General features: G+C 36.2%; 1 protein-coding gene across 1 annotated transcript in view; it reads left to right on the forward strand.

Moving 5' to 3' along the window:
* Window positions 1-19,421, forward strand: part of TRHDE (thyrotropin releasing hormone degrading enzyme) — a 429,224-nt gene that overhangs the window by 251,453 nt on the left and 158,350 nt on the right. The window contains exon 6 of the mRNA XM_043879610.1: window positions 3,431-3,568. Within this exon, the coding sequence (XP_043735545.1) occupies window positions 3,431-3,568 (138 nt within the window). The remainder of the gene's footprint in view (window positions 1-3,430; window positions 3,569-19,421) is intronic.

Genomic DNA, 19,421 nt, shown 5'->3' on the forward strand with positions numbered 1-19,421 from the left:
TCAATTCTTTGGTGCTCAGCTTTCTTTATAGTCCAAATCTCACATCCATACATGACTACTGGAAAAACCATAGCTTTGACTAGACGGACTTTGTTGGCAAAGTAATGTCTCTGCTTTTTAATATGCTGTCAAGGTTGGTCATAACTTTTCTTCCAAGGAGCAAGTGTCTTATAATTTCATGGCTGCAGTCATCATCTGCAGTGATTTTGGAACCCCCCAAAATAAAGTCTGTCACTGTTTCCCTTGTTTCCCTGTCTATTTGCCATGAAATGATGGAACTGGATGCCGTGGTCTTAGTTTTCTGAATGTTGAGTTTTAAGCCAACTTTTTTCACTCCTCTTTCATTTTCATTAAGAGGCTCTTCAGTTCTTCTTCGCTTTCTGTCATAAGGGTGGTGTCATCTGCATATCTGAGGTTATGGATATTTCTCCTGGCACTCTTGATTCCGGATGAAATCTTGATTCCAGATTAAATAAACTAAGTTTAAAATCTTAATCTCTTTTAATGCCCCCTTTCTCAGTCAGACAGTATCATTCTCTCCAAAAACGTAGAGATGAATTTTTTGCTAATGACGCAACACTGCTCAATTTAAACCCTCCTTTTTTCAGCTACACTGACCAAAGACTTGTTTTTCTTTTTTTCCAGAAGCATGAAGTAATATATCATTATTATTATATAAATATATAAGTATAGTTTCAATTCAGTTCAGTTCAGTTCAGTCACTCAGTTGTGTCCGACTCTTTGTGACCCCACGGACTGCAGCATCCCAGGGCTCCCTGTCCATCACCAACTCCGAGAGTTTGCTCAAACTCATGTCCATCAAGTCGGTGATGCCATCCAACCATCTTATCCTCTGTCACCCCCTTCTCCTCCTGCCCTCAATCTTTCCCAGTGTCAGGGTCTTTTCAAATGAATCAGTTCTTCACATCAGGTGGCCAAAGTATTGGAGCATCAATCTTGGAGTACTGGAGTATTGGAGCAAAGTATTCAGCATCTGTCTTTCCAATGAATATTCAGGACTGACTTCCTTTAGGATGGACTGGTTGGATCTCCATTTTTGAAAGTTATCTTAGATTTCATTTTTATGATTACATGATTGTTTACTTTATACCATTTAACAAAATGTCATTTCCAGCAAGCCAAGTTATGTTTGCTAAATTTTGATATTGACTAATATGTATTTGTTGTTTCTAAATGTTAAAAACTAAGGTTAAAATAAATCATTCTGTTAAGGTTTTCATTTTGCACTGTGATTTTTGATCAGATGTTTGAGTGATGTAATGGAGCAAATAATTATTATTTGAAAAGTTGAGTATTATTTGATCTTCAGAATGGACATCACATCTTCAGTTGGTGGTTTTTATAAATAAATATGTTCAGTTGTCAAGTTGAAGTATCATTATATATTCCATAATTCCTCATTAATTCCAGTATCAAATAGCTTTAATGTGCATTTTAAAATTAAATGAGTAACAAGATTGCCTATCTACTTAAAATTCTTGTTTTGGAAATGAATTTCTCTTATCCTCTAAATCTAGGCCATTTGTCTGAGATTTTGTGTTTGCTTTCTGTGGACTTAAAATGGGCAATGTAAATGCCAGTTTTTTAATTAAAAATTTTTAAATCACAAGGTCCAATTTCACTCTCCTCAATTCATCTTGAATTAGGAACTCAATTTAAGAAGGAATACAGTATTATTTTGTGTAATACTTGTCACTTAATTCATTATAAGTTCGTATTTTTTATTGTAGTCTCTTAGGGTCTGAAGTATCTTTCTGAGACTCAGAGTGACTTTTGGTTCAGTCACTGCAACACAGCCCTTTTTGATGGAGCACTGATGTGAAATTCTTGGATGAAAAATAAGGACCAAAGAAATTAAATATAAAGTCCACAGCTATAAAAATAAGCTATTAGAAAATAAACCTTACAGTGATACTTGGATGACTAGTTAAATTGATTAAACATACTAAATTATTGAGCAAGTGATGATGAGCAAAAATGTTTTTAAAGCCAGATTTAAATTAATATACATACATATGCTTAGTTAACCATTCTTTTTTTAGTATATTTATTCTCCATTTCCAATTTTTAAAATCCAGAATTGGTGTAGTCTCAGCTTGAAATTACAGCTCACTCAGAAATAAAGCAATTTATCTGCTGGCCCAAAATTTGGAGGCTGTAGGAATGAGTTCAAAATTAGCTAGAGCAATTAAAAGCGCTGCAATCTTTAATCTCTGTAATGATACTCCTCAGGTCCCAACTATCCAGGGGCTATTTAGCTCTTGTTATCTCTTGCAACTTCTTTTTCTCTCCTCCTCCCTCAATGAAGGCAGTAGGCTAGGCAGGCTGATAACTGCCAGCATTTTTGTTAACAGAACCCAAGCTGTTTCTTTAAAGCAGACTTCTTAAAGCAAAAACAACAGAGAAGCACTTTTTCTTTTCTTTTTTTTTCAATTTCTAACATAACAAGTCAGCTTTTATTAGAGCAGATACTAATGTCTCATCAATGCACAGAAGTCTCACGATTTTTTGTCTGCTTTCACAACTTTTATGGTAATGAATTGTTAATGCCTATTGCTCTCTACTTCCTGAATTCACGTATCACATCCCGAGATATTACAGTTTGTTGTCAATAATGCCTCGCCTCATTATTTGTGGTGGTCTCCTGAAGTTCTTTGAGAAAATAAGTGTATGCATATGTGTATTAGAGAGAGAATAAGTGAGACAGAGAGAATGGAGGTAAGGAACAGAAAGAGAATGTGTTGTTGAATGGACTAGAAATAACAAATAGTACTGGAATTCTGAGATTTAGCTATTATTCTTGTATTGAATTAACTTTAGAAAGGTTATTTGGGGCTGGAATTTTAGATTTGACCTTGCAGAACATATAAACATGCCGTGTGTGCTTAGTCACTCAGTCGTGTCTGACTCTTTGCGACCCCATCGACTGTAGCCCACCAGGCTCCTCTGTCCATGGGATTCTCCAGGCGGGAATATTGGAGTGGGTTGCCTTGCCCTCCTCCAGGGGATCTTCCCAACCCAGGGCTTGAACCCAGGTCTCTCTCACGGTGGGCCAATTCTTTACCATCTGAGCCACCAGGGAAACCCATAAGCAAGCTGAGTCAGTTTCATTTATGTACCCACTCTCCAAATTTGCTTTAACCACTGTTAAAACACAGAGCCCATTGTTTCTATCTATTTAGGGCCTATTGTAGCTCGTTGGTTTTGTTTCATGTTGTGCTCAAATCAGCCACTTTTATTTTAGAGTGACTTAAGGGACATTTTATGTATTGGTTTCTCTTTATAGTTAAGTCTTATCTAGTAGGCTGATGAGCGCCATCAATTCAGCAACACGCATTCAGTTCATATTGTCACCCATATTCTGTCATAACCGTGAATCACCTGTGATGTTCCACCTCCTGTATTGCAGGAAAAACAGAGGTTTCTGACGGATGTTCTACATGAAGTGATGCTGCTTGACGGCTTAGCCAGTTCCCATCCAGTATCACAGGAAGTGCTACGGGCAACAGATATTGACAGGGTGTTTGACTGGATCGCATATAAAAAGGTGGGAATAGATAAGACCCAATTGCCAATTGGGTATTTCACTCTCCTGGCCAAATTCTTTCATGCTAGATATATATTTTTCTCTTCGCTTTGGCGGATAGAAATGGATTGTGAGAAAATATAGTCACTAGGTTCGTGTCATTTTATGAGTTAGGGTTTTGCTTTATAAACCAGTAAAATGTTTGCCAAATAATGCATAGAAATATTGGAAGTATTAATGACATAAATGCTTGAAGTCTTGATATGAAGCTGCTGTACAGACGGCATTATGTAAATGTCAGGTTTTATTGTTATTAATAAGACAGCTGACCTATGTAGTGACAAATTATTTCCCACCTGTGCCCCTAATACTTTTTGATTGGCTGCTACAAATGGGTATAGGCAGTGACATGACATATGTATTTTATAAACATTATTTAAGGTTGATTTGGGAAATTAACCATGTTTCCTGGATAATAAGCATAATAAATGAAATCCTAAAGAATAGCTTTTGAATGGCAAAGATTTTGGACCAATGACTAGACATCTGTAGAAATAAGATATATTATGATTTTTTTTCCATTGTTACTTGTATTAGAATTTTTCCTTATATCTCTATCCTTTAGTTTTTCTAATTTTAACATAAGCACCTACGTCTCAGTGTTAAACACTTGAAGTGGAAGTGAAAGTCACTCAATCGTGTCTGACTTGTTGTGATCCAATGGACTGTACAGTTCATGGAATTCTCCAAGCCAGAATACTGGAGTGGGTAGCCTTTTCCTTCTCCAGGGGATCTTCCCAACCCAGGGACTAAACCCAGGTCTCCTACTTTGCAGGTGGATTCTTTACCAGCTGAGCCACAAGGGAAGCCCGTTAAAAACTTAACAGCCACTTAATACTTGTTAAAATAGTTTTAAAATTTACTTTGTCTTTTGTGTAAATTGGATTGCATTTATTGGGATTTCTATATGCTTTATTGATTTAATAATGTTTAAGTTTGAAAATAAGTTGCTGATATTCTTTCTGAAAAACAAGTTATTCTCTTTATGACTAGAGATCAAATAATGATTCATCAGATTTCTTTGGTGCACTAATTTGAATATTTGGTTTTACATCCAGGAAATGACTATGCCAATGATCATTAATTGTTAATAGTTAATAGTTAATTAACTATTAATTAACAGTTAATTGTTAGTAGTTAATATTGTTTGCTATAATATGTAAAGATGCCAGTTGTGTTACAAAATATCTTTTTGAAGTCACTGATCATTGCATTGGCTCAAAAAAGATATTTTTGATACTTTATAAAGCTAAGTGAAAGTGTATAACCATATTTAAATTATGTAGTGTTAATGTATTTATTTTACAAATTAAATAAAGTGTATATTAATTTTTATATATGATATTTTTGGCTAGCTTTTGCAAATTTGATTCATTCAACTATACTGATTCCTAAAATATAATGTAGAAAACTTATTAACTTAGCTTGAGGCAAATTTGGAGACATGTCTAGTTTTTTTCCCACCTAACTACCAATTCCAAAAGGCTATTTGTAAATACCAATTTTAATTCTGTATGATAATATTAGGAAAATATTATTTTGATTAAATATGTTAATAGATGTGCTTTTACATGTAAGTTCACATTTATTCCAGATTTCATATATTTGAGTAATTTTGAATTTAATCAAGAAGGCTGACTGAAAACAGTAGGAAAGAAAGAATTCACAATGATTATTATTTTACCTCTCTACATTTTGGTGTGAAGGCTTATCAATTTACAAATGTGATCACGAGCACACTGAGCCAGGATGCTCAGGACCATCATCAGAAAGGCACTGGCTTATTTGCCTCTAGCCATGTATCTTTATTTTTAATTTTTTTTGAGAAATAGCTGATAAATGTAATTGTGTATAATTAAAGTATTCAATGTGATGACTTGATATACATATATATTTTGAAGTAATTACCAAGATCAAGATAATTAACACATATGTCACCTCACCTAACATTTTTGGGAAGTGGGAAGTGAGAATGCCTTAAATCTATCTCTGCAACTTTCAAGTATATAACATTGTACTATTAACTGTGGTCACAGTGCTATATATTAGAGTATTAGAATTTATTCTTCTTGTAAGTGAAAATTTGTAGTTTGACTTATATCATCCCATTTACCCATTCCCCTAGTCCTTGGAAACCACCATTCTATTCTGTTTCTATGAAATTGGCTTTTTTTTTTTTTTTAGATTTTATATATACTTAACACATAACATATGTATTAATATTTGTCTTTCTCTGACTTATTTTACTTAGCATAATGACCTTCAGGTTAATCCATGTTGTCAAAAATGGTAGAATTGCCTTCTTTTTATTACTGAATAAAATTTAATTTTATATATATATATATATATATATATACATACATAACATTTTCTTAACCTATTTATCTGTTGAAAGACTTTAGATTGTTTTTATATCTTGGTTATTATAGAAAATGCTGAAAGGAATAAAGGAACATGGGTGTGCAGATATCTTCTGAAGATACTGGTTTAAATTCCTTTGAAAATATAGGATTGGGATTGCAAGATCATATGGTCATCTGATTTCTGATATCTTTAGGAACCTCCATAGTGTTTTCTGCAATGGCTATACCAATTTATGTTCCCACTAACACTACATAAGGATTCTCTTTTCTTCACATCCTTGTTAGCATGTGTTATCTTTTGCTTTTTTGATAATAGCTATCATAGGTATGAAGTGATATCTTGTGGTTTTGATTTGCATTTTGGTGATGATTAATGATGTAGAGCATTTTTTCATATAACTAATGGACATTTGTATGTTTTTTGGAAAAATGTCTATTCAGGTCCTTTGCCCATTTTTAAATTATATTATTATTATTATTCTTGCAATTGAGTTGTATGAGTTTTTTATATGTATTTTGGATATTAACCCCTTATCATATATGTGATTTGCTAATGTTTTCTCTCATTCTTCCAGTTGTCTTTTCAATTTATTGATTATTTGCTTTGCTGTGCCAAAGCTCTTTAGTTTGATGTAGCCAATTTGTTTACTTTAACTTTTATGGGCTGTGCTTTTAGTCTTGTATCTGATTAATCATTGCTTAGGCCAATGTTGGGCTTCCCAGGTGGTGCTAGTGGTGAAGAATATGCCTGCCAATGCAGGAGACGAGAAACGTGACTTTGACACCTGGTTTAGGAAGATAGTCTGGAGGAGGGCATGGCAACTCACTGCAGTATTCTTGCCTGGAGAATTCCATGGACAGAGGAGCCTGGTGGGCTATAGTCCATAGGTTGCAAAGAGTCAAACATGACTGAAGTGACAAAGCATGCATGCAAGACCAATGTCAAGCATCTCTTCCCCCTATATTTTCTTCTAGGAGTTTTATGGTTTCTCATCTTACATTTAAATTTGTGACCCATTTCAAGTTCATTTCTTTGAGTGGTGTAAGAGAAGAGTCCAGTCTCCTTCTTATGCATCTAGATGTCCAGTTTTACCAACATCATTTATAGAAGTTACTAATCTTTCTCTTTGTGTGTTCTTAGTGATCTTGTCAAGAATCAGTTCACCACATATTTATGACTTATATCTGGAATCTTTGTTCTGCTCCACTGGTTCCGTGTACCTGTTGCCAGTACCATACTGTTTTTATTACTGTAGCTTTGTATATAGCTCAAAATCAGGAATGACGATGCTTCCAAGTTTGTTCTTTCTCAGGTTAACTTTTGCTATTTGGGGTCTTTTATGGCTCCATACAAATTTTAGGATAATTTTTGTCTGTTTCTGTGAAAAATGGAATTTTAATAGGGATTGTATTGAATTTGTAGATCATTTTCAGTAGAATGGAGATTTTCACAGTATTAATTCTTCAGTCTAAGATCACAGGATATCTTTCCATTTATTTGTGTCTTCTTCAGTTACTTTCACCAATATCTCATAGTTCTCAGTATATAATCTTTTACTTCCTTGGTTCAGTTTATTTATAAGTATCTTATTGCTTTTAATGCTATTCTAAATGGGATTGCTTCCTTAATTTCTCTTTCAGCTAGTTCATTGTTAGTGTTTAGGAAAACAGCTAATTTCTATATGTTGACTTTGTATCCTATACTTCCAGTGAATTAATTCATTAGTTGTAACAGTTTGTATTTATTGTGAAGTCTTTAGGGTTTTCAATATAAAATAACATGCCATCTATAAACAGAGATAATTTTACTTCTTTTCTAATTGAAGGCTTTTATCTATTTAATTTTTTCTCATCTAGTTTCTGTGACTTGGACTCCCAGTACCATGTTGAGTAGAAATGGCAAGAGTGGGCATCCTTGTCTTATTCATGATCTTAGAGGAAAGGTTTTTAGCTTTTCATCATTGAGAGAGGTTGTCTTCATTCTAGTCATATGTCATTATGCTTAACTATCACTGAAAATGCTATCCTTACTGTGCTTTTAATTGATGATAGGGGCTTTCCTGGTGGCTCAGAGGTTAAAGCGTCTGCCTGGAATGTGGGAGACCCAGGTTCGGTCCCTGAGTTGGGAAGATTCCCTGGAGAAGAAAATGGCAACCCACTCCAGTACTCTTGCCTGGAGAATCCCATGGAGGGAGGAGCCTGGTAGGCTATAGTCCATGGGGTCACAGAGTCGGACACGACTGAGTGACTTCAGTATCTATCCATTTTCAATGAAGACTTCTCAAGGAAAACATTTTCTTTGTAATTAAGTGTATTGAGAAATAGTTAAGATACAATAAACTATAATGCTTAAAAGGTACAATTTAATATGTTCTGACATACGTACACATAGTGAAAATATCACCACAATCAAGTTAATGAACTCATTCATCAAAAATTTCCTCATGCTTCTTTGTAATTCCTCCTCTCATCCCTCCTCACTCTTCCATTGATCAACTTTTTACTGTAGATTAATTTGTATTTTCTAGAGTTTTATATAAATAGAATTATGTAGTATACACTCTTCCTTCCTTTCTGTCTGTCTTCCTTTCACCCAATATCATGATTTTGAGGTACAATTCATGTTGTAGAATATATGGATGTAATATAATTTGTTCATTCACCAGGATATTTGGATTTTCCTAGCTTGGAGCTGTTACAAATAAAGCTACCATGAATATTTTTGCAGGTCTTTGTATGTGTGCACTTTGCCTCTCTTGGGTGATTATCTGCAATATTTAGATGACGATAGGTATATTTAATGTTTTATGATACTGCTGAACTGTTTTCCAAAGTAGTTGAACCAATGTATCAAGGTAGTGTAGTGTAGTGTAGTGTAGTGAAGTCGCTCAGTTGTGTCCGACTCTTCGCGACCCCACGGACTGCAGCCTACCAGGTTCCTCCGCCTATGGGATTTTTCCAGACAAGAGTACTGGAGTGGGTTGCCATTTCCTTCTCCAGGGGATCTTCCCGACCCAGGAAATGAACCTGGGTCTTCTGCATTGTAGGTAGGCGCTTTACCGTCTGAGCTACCAGGGAAACCCGTATCAAGGTAAAGTCTCATCAAAAGTGTACCAGAGTTCTACTTTTTCCTACATCTTCACCAACACAAACTAGATATAATCAGTTTGTTTAATTTTAGATATTGTAATGGTATCTCATTGTGATTATTAATTTACATTCCCCTAATGACTAATGATATTGGTCATTTTTTTCCTTTGCATATTTTCTTTTATATATCTTCCTTGGTGAAGTGTCAGTTCAAATCCTTTGCCCATTTTTTTTAGATTGGATTCAGTTCAGTTCAGTTCAGTCACTCTGTCATGTCTGACTCTTTGCAACCCCATGGACTGCAGCACACCAGGCTTCGCTGTCCATCACCGACTCCCAGAGCTTGCTCAAACTCATGTCCATCAAGTTGGTGATGCCATCTAAACATCTCATCCTCTGCTGTCCCCTTCTCCTCCTGGATTGTTTTCTTATTATTGAGTTTTGAGAATTCTTTATACTCTTAATGTAGGTTATCATATACATGATATAAAATAATGGTTTTCCCAATTTGTGACCTACTCTATTTTCATAGCAGTATCTTTCTAAAAGCAAACTATTTTCATTTTAAGTTCATTTTACCATATTTTTAAATTGATAGCGCTGTTGGTATCATGGTTTGGCTAATTCAAGGCCATGAAGGTTATTCCTTTGTTTTTTCTTAGAGGTCTTATAGTTTTCAGTTTATATTTAGATCTATATTCTATTTTTGAATGGAATCAATTTTTGAATATAGTATGAAGTTTGAATTGAATGTTTTCCTTTTTATTGAATATGGATATTCATTTTTTCAAGAATCATTTCTTGAAATGATTTGCCTTTGCACATTTGTTGAAATAAGTGAGTTATCTATGTGTGGGTCTTTCTTCTGGACTGTTTATTTTGTTCTATTGATATATTTATTTATCTTGGTGCCAGTACCACATAATCTTGATGACTGTAGTTTTTAATAAGCAGTGAAATGATTGTTAGTCCTCCAATTTTGTCCTTTTTAAAAGTTCTTTTGGTTATTCTTGATTTCTTGAATTTCTATATGAATTTTAGAATGTTTTGAAATTTCTTTTAAATTCTGCTATAATTACAGGAATTGCACTGTATTTATATAATAATTTGGGAGCATTGACACCTTAGCAGTAATGAGTGACCCATGAATAGCATTCACTTTTCCACTAATTTAGGGCCTTTTTATTTTCTCTCAATAAGATACCTTTTGGCTCATTTTGCCTGATATATTTATTTTATTGGCATAAAGATTTAAATGCTGTATTCTTTTATTATTCTTTTAATATCATGTAATATCACCTCTTTTATTCCAGATATTGTTAATTTTTGTCTATTCTCCTGATTAGTATAGCTAGAAGTTTACATATTTTATTCTGAAAAAAATCTGCTTTTTGTTTAATTGATTTCTAGTCTTACTTTCTATGTCATAGACTTCCTCTCTAATTATTTCCTTCTTTTATATACTTTGGATTTAGTTTGTTCTTTTTTCTAGTTTCTTAAGGTGCAAACTGAGGTCATTAGTTGGAGGTCTTTCATCTGTTATAGTTCAGGTGTTTATTTTATCAATTTCCTCCTAAGTGTACTGCTTAGGGCATTCTCAAGCTTTTGATATATAAAGGTTTCATTTTCATTGACTTTATGGTATTATTTCCCATTTGATTTAGTAATTGATCCATGGGTTATTTGAAGTTTTTCCAGAAAATTTTCTGTTTTCATTTCTCATTTAATTCTGTTGTGGTCAGGGAATATATTCTGTATGACTTGAATCTTCTTAAATTTGTTGAGGCTTATCTCATGGCCTAGAATTTGGTCTCTGTTGCTGTTTGCACTTCAAAAGAATGTCTATCCCACTTTTGGCTGGAATGTTTTATAAATGCCAATTAGGTCAACTTAGTTGATAGAATTGTTCAAGTCCTCTACATCCTTATTGATTTTCTGTCTACTTGTTCATCATGCTTTATTGATGGGTGCTCATTGTTTGGATTCACCCACATGATGTCAAATCAAACTTGTAAAAATGTAGTTAAAAAACATAGGCCAGGTACCTGCTGGCATGTCTGAAAAATAATCTTCAATGTGAATGTGGAAAAACAAAGCTCAGAAAAATCTGGCTGCAATCTCAAAGGCTTTGGTTTGCTAATCTTTATATCAGGCCTTAATGTATTTTTAGTGCTTTAGACTAGTTCTCCAGTTTGGCTTCTCTCAGGCTCATTCTATAAGCAAGTTAGTATGTGGGTGATATACAATAACGAACTCAACTCTGGGGGTGGCATGGATATCCTGTGTCATTCTAGGGTGTGTATGACAGATATTACTGATAATTGAACAGTCAAAAAGAACATCAACTGCTAACGTTTACTGAATGCTTCCTCTGTGCTAGGCAGTGTGTTAACTCTGTACTTTCATTAACTCAGTTAGTTCTCATAATCCCCTTTAGGGGTTGTTATTTCCATGATCCTCACTTTAAAGATGAGGATATTGATCATGGTCAATCCAAGGATATGTTTCCCAGGAAATCAGATTCTAGAGCCAATATTCTTAAACACTATCGTATTTGATCAATATACATGGCTGGAGCACTCATTCCAAAGTCATTTGTAAACCCCAAGTAATGTTCCAGGCTCTGTGTCCTGAGTGTTAGGGATATAACAGTCAGTAAGACACAAAAGAGGCTTCCCCCATGGCTCAGCAGTAAAGAATCTACCTGCAATGCAGGAATTTCAGGAGACGCTGGTTTGACCCCTGGGTCGGGAAGATCCCCTGGAGGAGGGCATGGCAACCCACTCCAGTACTCTTGTCTGAAGAATCCCATAAACAGAGGAGCTTGGTGGGTTGCAAAGAGTCAAACACAACTGAAGCGACCTAAGCATGCATGCACGCGAGACACAAAGGAGGAATAGCAAATAAATTAGTCAGGGCAGTAATATTTGAGCATTAACATCAATGTCTCCATTTTAAATGTAGAAACATAACTCAAGTCATCTTAAGCAATAAAAATTTGTCAACTGAATAACTGGAAAGTCTGAGATGTTGTTCAGTTCAGCTCAGTTCAGTTCAGTCACTCAGTCGTGTCCGACTCTTTGCGACCCCTTGGACTGCAGCACGCCAGGCCTCCCTGTCCAACACCAACTCCCAGAGCCTACCCAAACTCATGTGCATTGAGTCGGTGATGCCATCTCATCCTCTGTTGTCCCCTTCTCCTCCTGCCCTCAATCTTTCCCAACATCAGGGTCTTTTAAAATGAGTCAGCTCTTCACATCAGGTGGCAAAAGTATTAGAGTTTCAGCTTCAGCATCAGTCCTACTAATGAACACTCAGGACTGATCTCCTTTAGGATGGACAGGTTGGATCTCCTTGCAGTCCAAGGGACTCTCAAGAGTCTTCTCCAACACCATAGTTCAAAAGCATCAATTCTTAGGTGCTCAGCTTTCTTTATAGTCCAACTCTTACATCCATACATGACTACTGGAAAAACCATAGCCTTGACTAGATGGACCTTTGTTGGTAAAGTAATGTCTCTGCTTTTTAATATGCTGTCTAGGTTGGTCATAACTTTCCTTCCAAGGAGTAAGTGTCTTTTAATTTCATGGCTGCAATCACGATCTACAGTGATTTTGGAGCTCCCCAAAATAAAGTCTCTGTTTCCACTGTTTCCCCAACTATTTGCCATGAAGTGATGGGACTGGATGCCATGATCTTTGTTTTCTGAATGTTGAGCTTTAAGCCAACTTTTTGACTTTCCTCTTTCACTTTCATCAAGAGTCTCTTTAGTTCTTTGCTTTCTGCCATAAGGGTGGTGCCATCTGCATATCTGAGGTTTTGATATTTCTCCCAGCAATCTTGATTATAGCTTGTGCTTCCTCCAGCCCAGCATTTCTCATGATGTATGCTGCATGTAAGTTAAATAAGCAGGGTGACAATATACAGTCTTGATGTACTCCTTTTCCTATTTAGAACCTGTCTGTTGTTCCGTGTCCAGTTCTAACTGTTGCTTCCTGACCTGCATACAGGTTTCTCAAGAGGCAGGTCAGGTGGTCTGGTATTCCCATCTCTTTCATAAATTTCCAGTTTATTGTAATCCATATAGTCAAAGGCTTTGGCATAGTCAGTAAAGCAGAAATAGATGTGTTTCTGGAACTCTCTTGCCTTTTTGATGATCCAGTGGATATTGGCAATTTGATCTCTGGTTTCTCTGCCTTTTGTAAAACCAGCTTGAACATCTGGAAGTTCACAGTTCACGTATTGCTGAAGCGTGGCTTGGAGAATTTTGAGCATTACTTTACTAGCGTGTAGGATGAGTGCAATTGTGCAGTAGTTTGAGTGTTCTTTGGCATTTCCTTTCTTTGGGATTGGATTCTCTTCTTAATATCAGAAGTTATTATGTTAGGAATTATCAGATTCAGGCATTTTAACAATGTCATCAGAAATCTCTTTCCATTGACTTCTTGGATCTTTGCCGTTGATTAATTTCCAGATGATTTTTAGGTAGGAGGTCTAAACATGTTTAGGCTGATAGAGTCCTTGAACCTGTGATCCTAATGAGCTCAGGAAAGAGCCTCTATCACAATAGAATCTGCATCTGTTTCTCCCCAAAGCTGTGATTTGTTCTGTTAAGTGACAGAGCACTATTGGCCAATCCCTATGTCCATGGGATGGACAGTCCCTATGACTATTCTGAATGGCTAGCATGGGTTATGAGCTCATCCTCTGGTGGGAGAGATAAGTCATATAAGTGGTAGGTCCACTGGGATCACCTGAAGTAGGGTTTCCAGAAGAAAATGATGACTAGATAAAAGTAATGGATGCCAAACTCAGAATCTTAGGAGTTATGACAGAAATATATATAAGGTACACAGAGTCATGAGGGTAAGGGTAAGAGGAGTGACCAAATGGCAAAAAAGGACCATTCTGTAAAGTTAGTCCAGAAGAGGAACACAGTGGTGATTGAGTGGAACATCAAGGAATTCAGCATGATCAGAGCATAGTGAGAATTTGGGGCAGCAGCAGGCTGAGGAGATAAGCTGGTAAGAACTTGTAGGACATGTTATGCAATACTAAGAAGTCTGAACTTTATCTACCAGGCCAAGAGGAACTAATGAAAAGTTTCAAGCATAGAAGTAACATAATTAAAATTGTATTCTAGAAAGAATATTTTTGTAGGTATGGGAGAGATGGAAATAATATGATAGATCTGGACATTTCAGAAAAGATTGTAGCAACTAGATTTGTAGCATATAGAACGCTTTTTTCTTTTGATTTGTAATAAAGACTTCTTGCCACTTCTCATCTTTGCTCTTCTCCCTGAAGATCCCTGTTACTAGGCTACATTAACCTCTGCCATCAGTCAGCCTCTCATTGTATCAGTGCTTTGTTGCCTTATCATCTCTTGTAATTATTCCCTTAATAATTATTCTAATTATTCCCACTTCTGTTTTATTGTTATTTTTCCTGCATAGTAATTTTATTGCTCTTTAAATAACTTCTTAAACAGAACTGTATTACTGGGGTAGAGAAGATTATAGAGAAATACAGATTAGGAACCAACAAATCAGATACTGATTTTTTGGGATTTGAATTTTACAACTGAGTGCTTTTGAAGAAAACAGTGTTAAATATGGATAGTTTCAAGGCCAATATTAAAATAAAAAAATAAAACTCCTAAAATTGCATATATATTTTCAGAATGGGTAGAGAAAAAATGAAAACTAGTATTTCAAAACAAAGGAGGAAGAGAGCAAGTTACATCCTAAGAAATAGCCAATTTTCCATTTTAATCATAAGCTGAAAATGAGGATACTTTTATCCTAAAAATGCAGTGGAAATAGGAAAATACTATCCATAATAGGAAGACTGGAAAAGATGGATTGAAATAGTCTCTTTACTCTAAAAGCACAAAGGGAAATAAGAATCAATGACCCAATGACCTGGATGATGAAAGTGAGTGAATGCTCATTAAATTTACGTATGGTGCCAAGTTGGAGAGTATTGCTACAAGCTTGGGAGAGAGGAGCAGATTTCAAATGACTTAAAGAGGGTCTTTTAAAAACAAGAACACATTTCAGCAATTCTTATATCTTGTTTGATATACTTTAGAGATCAAATGAAATTACATAGAGTAAAAGGAAAGAATTGACAAGCAGGACAAACCCACAAGGGGTCATAGTGAATACGAATAAAAAAAATGGGGCAGTAGAAATTCAACTTTTGTTATTCTACCAACATATTGCAGACTTAAAGTTTAAAATTCTTGCATGGCTAAAGAGGAAAATATGTATAATTTCTATCATCTTTAAAAGTGATCATGAAAAGGCCAGTCGACCATGTGCATCTTTTGTCCCTTTTGATGCCAGATTCCCCATCCAGAGCATCATGTCAGCCAGGCCACAATTAGTGTGGTGAGAGAGTACATACTGACTCTACACATAGGACAGAGTGTTTCTGTAGAAAAACAATAATGATAATAGCAATAATAATAGGATGGTGCCTTCTTTCAAGAATATAACCCAATAGCAGATTTAAAACATACAAAAGTTAAAAAGTAATTATACTAAGAGTTATAGTAAAGCATATATTTCATTTAACAAGCATTTATTAGGTACGAGGCATTTTGTGAAATGCTTTGCATGTATTTTCCCATTTATTCTACACAAAAAACTTGGGATTTGGTGTTTTAACCCCTTTTACTTAAGACTCTCATAGTCACTGATGAGGAAACTCAGAATTAAGAAGTTCAGTGATTTCCCCAGAGTTAGACATCCAGCAAATGAACAAGCAGTATCTGAAGTCTGATCTATGTAACTCCAAATTTCAGGCTCTTATATATAAAACTTTTCAGAAATACATATATTTCAAGACAAGTTATTATATGAGCCATCCCATTGAATGGCAACTCCAAGTTCTTAGGCCACCTTTGATTCTGTCTTTTTCTCATCCTATTTGTCAGGAAATCTTACTGTGTCTGCTGTAAAATATTTCCAGAATTTGACCTGTTCTCAACCATTGCCAGGTGGTGATAGTGGTAAAGAACCTGGCTGTCAATGCAGGAGACATAAGAGACACGGGTTTGATCCCTGGGTCTGGAAGATCCCCTGGAAGAGGGCATGGAAACCCACTCCAGTATTCTTACCTGGAGAATCCCATGGACAGAAAAGCCTGGTGAGCTACAGTCCATGGGGTCACAGAGTCAGACACACCTCAAGCGACTTAGCACACAGCACACACTCCACCATTACTGTGGCCACACTGGTCTGAAAAACTACTGTCTTGCCACAATAGTGTCTTAAAGATCTCTCTGCTTCGTTGTACATTACATCCCTAGAACTTATTTATTTGGTAACATGACATAAGGAGAAAATTTGCACCTTTGGACTACCTTCATCCAAATCCTCACCCACTTCCCCCTGTAACCACAAATCGGATCTCTTTTTCTATGAGTTTGTCTTTGAAGTATAATTGACATGCAACACCGTATTAGTTTCTTTGACGCAACATAGTGATTTGATATTTTCATATATTTCAAGATGATCACCACAAAGGTTATGATTCATCATTTCTTCTTGACTCATGAATTGTCCTTTCTCCCTACTCCTTGGAATACACACCTTTCTGGGTCGCAGGAGCTGCGTGGCCCCCTGCCTCCCCCACCTTCTCCCTGTCTTCCCAGATCCACACCCACGTTCCCATGTTGCTTTTGGCAAGGCAGTCACCCTGGAACATTGCCTTCCAGTCTGCTGTCTGGGACAGTAAAATTTAAGCCAGATAGTCCCACTTTGCTAGAAACCCTGCAATGACTTCCCACCAAAACGAAAATAAAAGACAAAGTCTTTACAATGACCGTGAGGTCCTACCTGGTTGCCTCTCACCATAGTCTTCCCAAGTCCTTCATAGGTCTCTCACCCTTATTCTCTTATCCCTCCTGACTTTACCTCTTCTTCTTATTGTCCCTTCACTCAAGGTAATCCTGATCTACCTCTCCTGCTTTCCATGAAATGCAACTAAACTCCCTCCCACACTAGGACCTTTGATCTGGGAATGTTGTTATTCTCGATGTCATCATAGTTAGTTCTAACTTAAACTTGTTCTTGAAAACTTTATTTTAATGTCATCTTTTCAGAGATACTGCCCACTTAAAATGCCAGCTGATAACCTCACTCATTTTCTTCATTCATTTTTCTTATTCTGATCCACATACTATTTGATCACTTTCATATGTACAATACAATTTACTTGTTATTCTGGTTATTATGCAACCTGGTTTCCCACTTCCCCCCACTGAGTGTGAGCTTCATAAAGGGAGAGATCTCTGTGTTTTTCACTGTTTTCCAGTACTCATTATGCTGCCTGCATATAGTAGGCACTCAATAAGTATTTACTGAGTTAAAATAAATGTCAGAAAAGCAATATAAGCAAAACAGTGTGGTGTTTCAGAGGGAAAGATGCCATCTGTTTATAGGAATTAGGAAAAAGACTTGGTACTTGAAATAGGATTAAAGCATTTCAGACATAATTCCATGTGAATTCTAGGGGTGAAGGAAGGTCATGTCACCCAGTCACTCTGCTTCCTAATGGCTTCTGTCACATGTGGCCTGACCCCCAGCCCTGGACCACCTGGGACCCTTTCACGTCAACTCAGCGCGTCTCCTGCTGTCTCTGTAGCCTCCAGCCTCAGGCACAATCAGCCTCCTGTTCTGCAAGCTTCCCCAGCTCCTATTCTTTTAAACATATCCTTCTTTTCAGCCTCCTCCACTTTCTCTATTTACTGTCTACTACATACAGGCTATCAAATGAATATAGCATTGCTATTTTGTCCTCTTTGACACATTTGTGCATATTGTATAGTTTCTGGTGTATGATATATATTGATTCACTAGCACTTGTGGTCATTTCTGTAAAACAGTTGGACAGTAGGCTTTTGGTCAGGTATATAATGGCAATAATACTAGTAGTAGGAAAAGTAGTTCTTTGAGAGTTTATTTTGCTACCCAACATCCACATAATTATCTCATTAAATCTCCTATCCCTATAAGGTAGATATTATTGTCTTCAATTTACATAAGAGTAAACAGAATCCCAGGGAGTTTAATGGTGTTCTCTGGCTTCTAGGTGTCAGAGCTGGGATTCTCATCTTGTTTTTCCTAACTCATGCTCTTTCCACTCTATCAGGATACTTTCTTTAGCTAATTGCTATTATGCCACTGTTTCAATAGGAAATAAGATTTGGGTTACAGTCTTTGGGCATATACTAAAGTTAGAGATTTTCCCTGAATGAGAAAATGCAGTGTTTTAAAATAAGTAATGCACTGGCATACAAATGAAAAAGAAAGGTTTGAAGTCTGGAAAATAACTACTAATGGTTATGATCATCTTATATGAAATATGTGAAGTTTAAGAGGTCGAGGATAATTAAGCAAAGAATAGAGAGACAGAGAGAGAAATGGAGGGAGAAAGAGACAGAGAGAGATTGATATAGAGACAATTGTAGATAAATTCTATCAGAAAAAGCTAAAGAATTTACAAATGTCCAATCTGGAGGACAAGAGGGCTCAGAGGTGACTAAATAATTGCTCTAATATATAAACAGTCATTATTTTTTTTTTCAATTTTTTATTAGTTGGAGGCTAATTACTTCACAACATTTCAGTGGGTTTTGTCATACATTGATATGAATCAGCCATAGATTTACACGTATTCCCCATCCCGATTCCCCCTCCCAACTCCCTCTCCACCCGATTCCTCTGGGTCTTCCCAGTGTACCAGGCCCGAGCACTTGTCTCATGCATCCCACCTGGGCTGGTGATCTGTTTCACCATAGATAGTATACATGCTGTTCTTTTGAAATATCCCACCCTCACCTTCTCCCACAGAGTTCAATAGTCTGTTCTGTATTTCTGTGTCTCTTTTTCTGTTTTGCATATAGGGTTATCGTTACCATCTTTCTAAATTCCATATATATGTGTTAGTATGCTGTAATGTTCTTTATCTTTCTGGCTTACTTCACTCTGTATAAGGGGCTCCAGTTTCATCCATCTCATTAGGACTGGTTCAAATGAATTCTTTTTAATGGCTGAGTAATATTCCATGGTGTATATGTACCACTGCTTCCTTATCCATTCATCTGCTGATGGGCATCTAGGTTGCTTCCATGTCCTGGCTATTATAAACAGTGCTGCGATGAACATTGGGGTGCACGTGTCTCTTTCAGATCTGGTTTCCTCAGTGTGTATGCCCAGAAGTGGGATTGCTGGGTCATATGGCAGTTCTATTTCCAGTTTTTTAAGAAATCTCCACACTGTTTTCCATAGCGGCTGTACTAGCTTGCATTCCCACCAACAGTGTAAGAGGGTTCCCTTTTCTCCACACCC

This window comes from Cervus elaphus, chromosome 3, assembly GCF_910594005.1.
Source record: "Cervus elaphus chromosome 3, mCerEla1.1, whole genome shotgun sequence".
In the NCBI taxonomy this organism is placed as follows: Eukaryota; Metazoa; Chordata; class Mammalia; order Artiodactyla; family Cervidae; genus Cervus; species Cervus elaphus.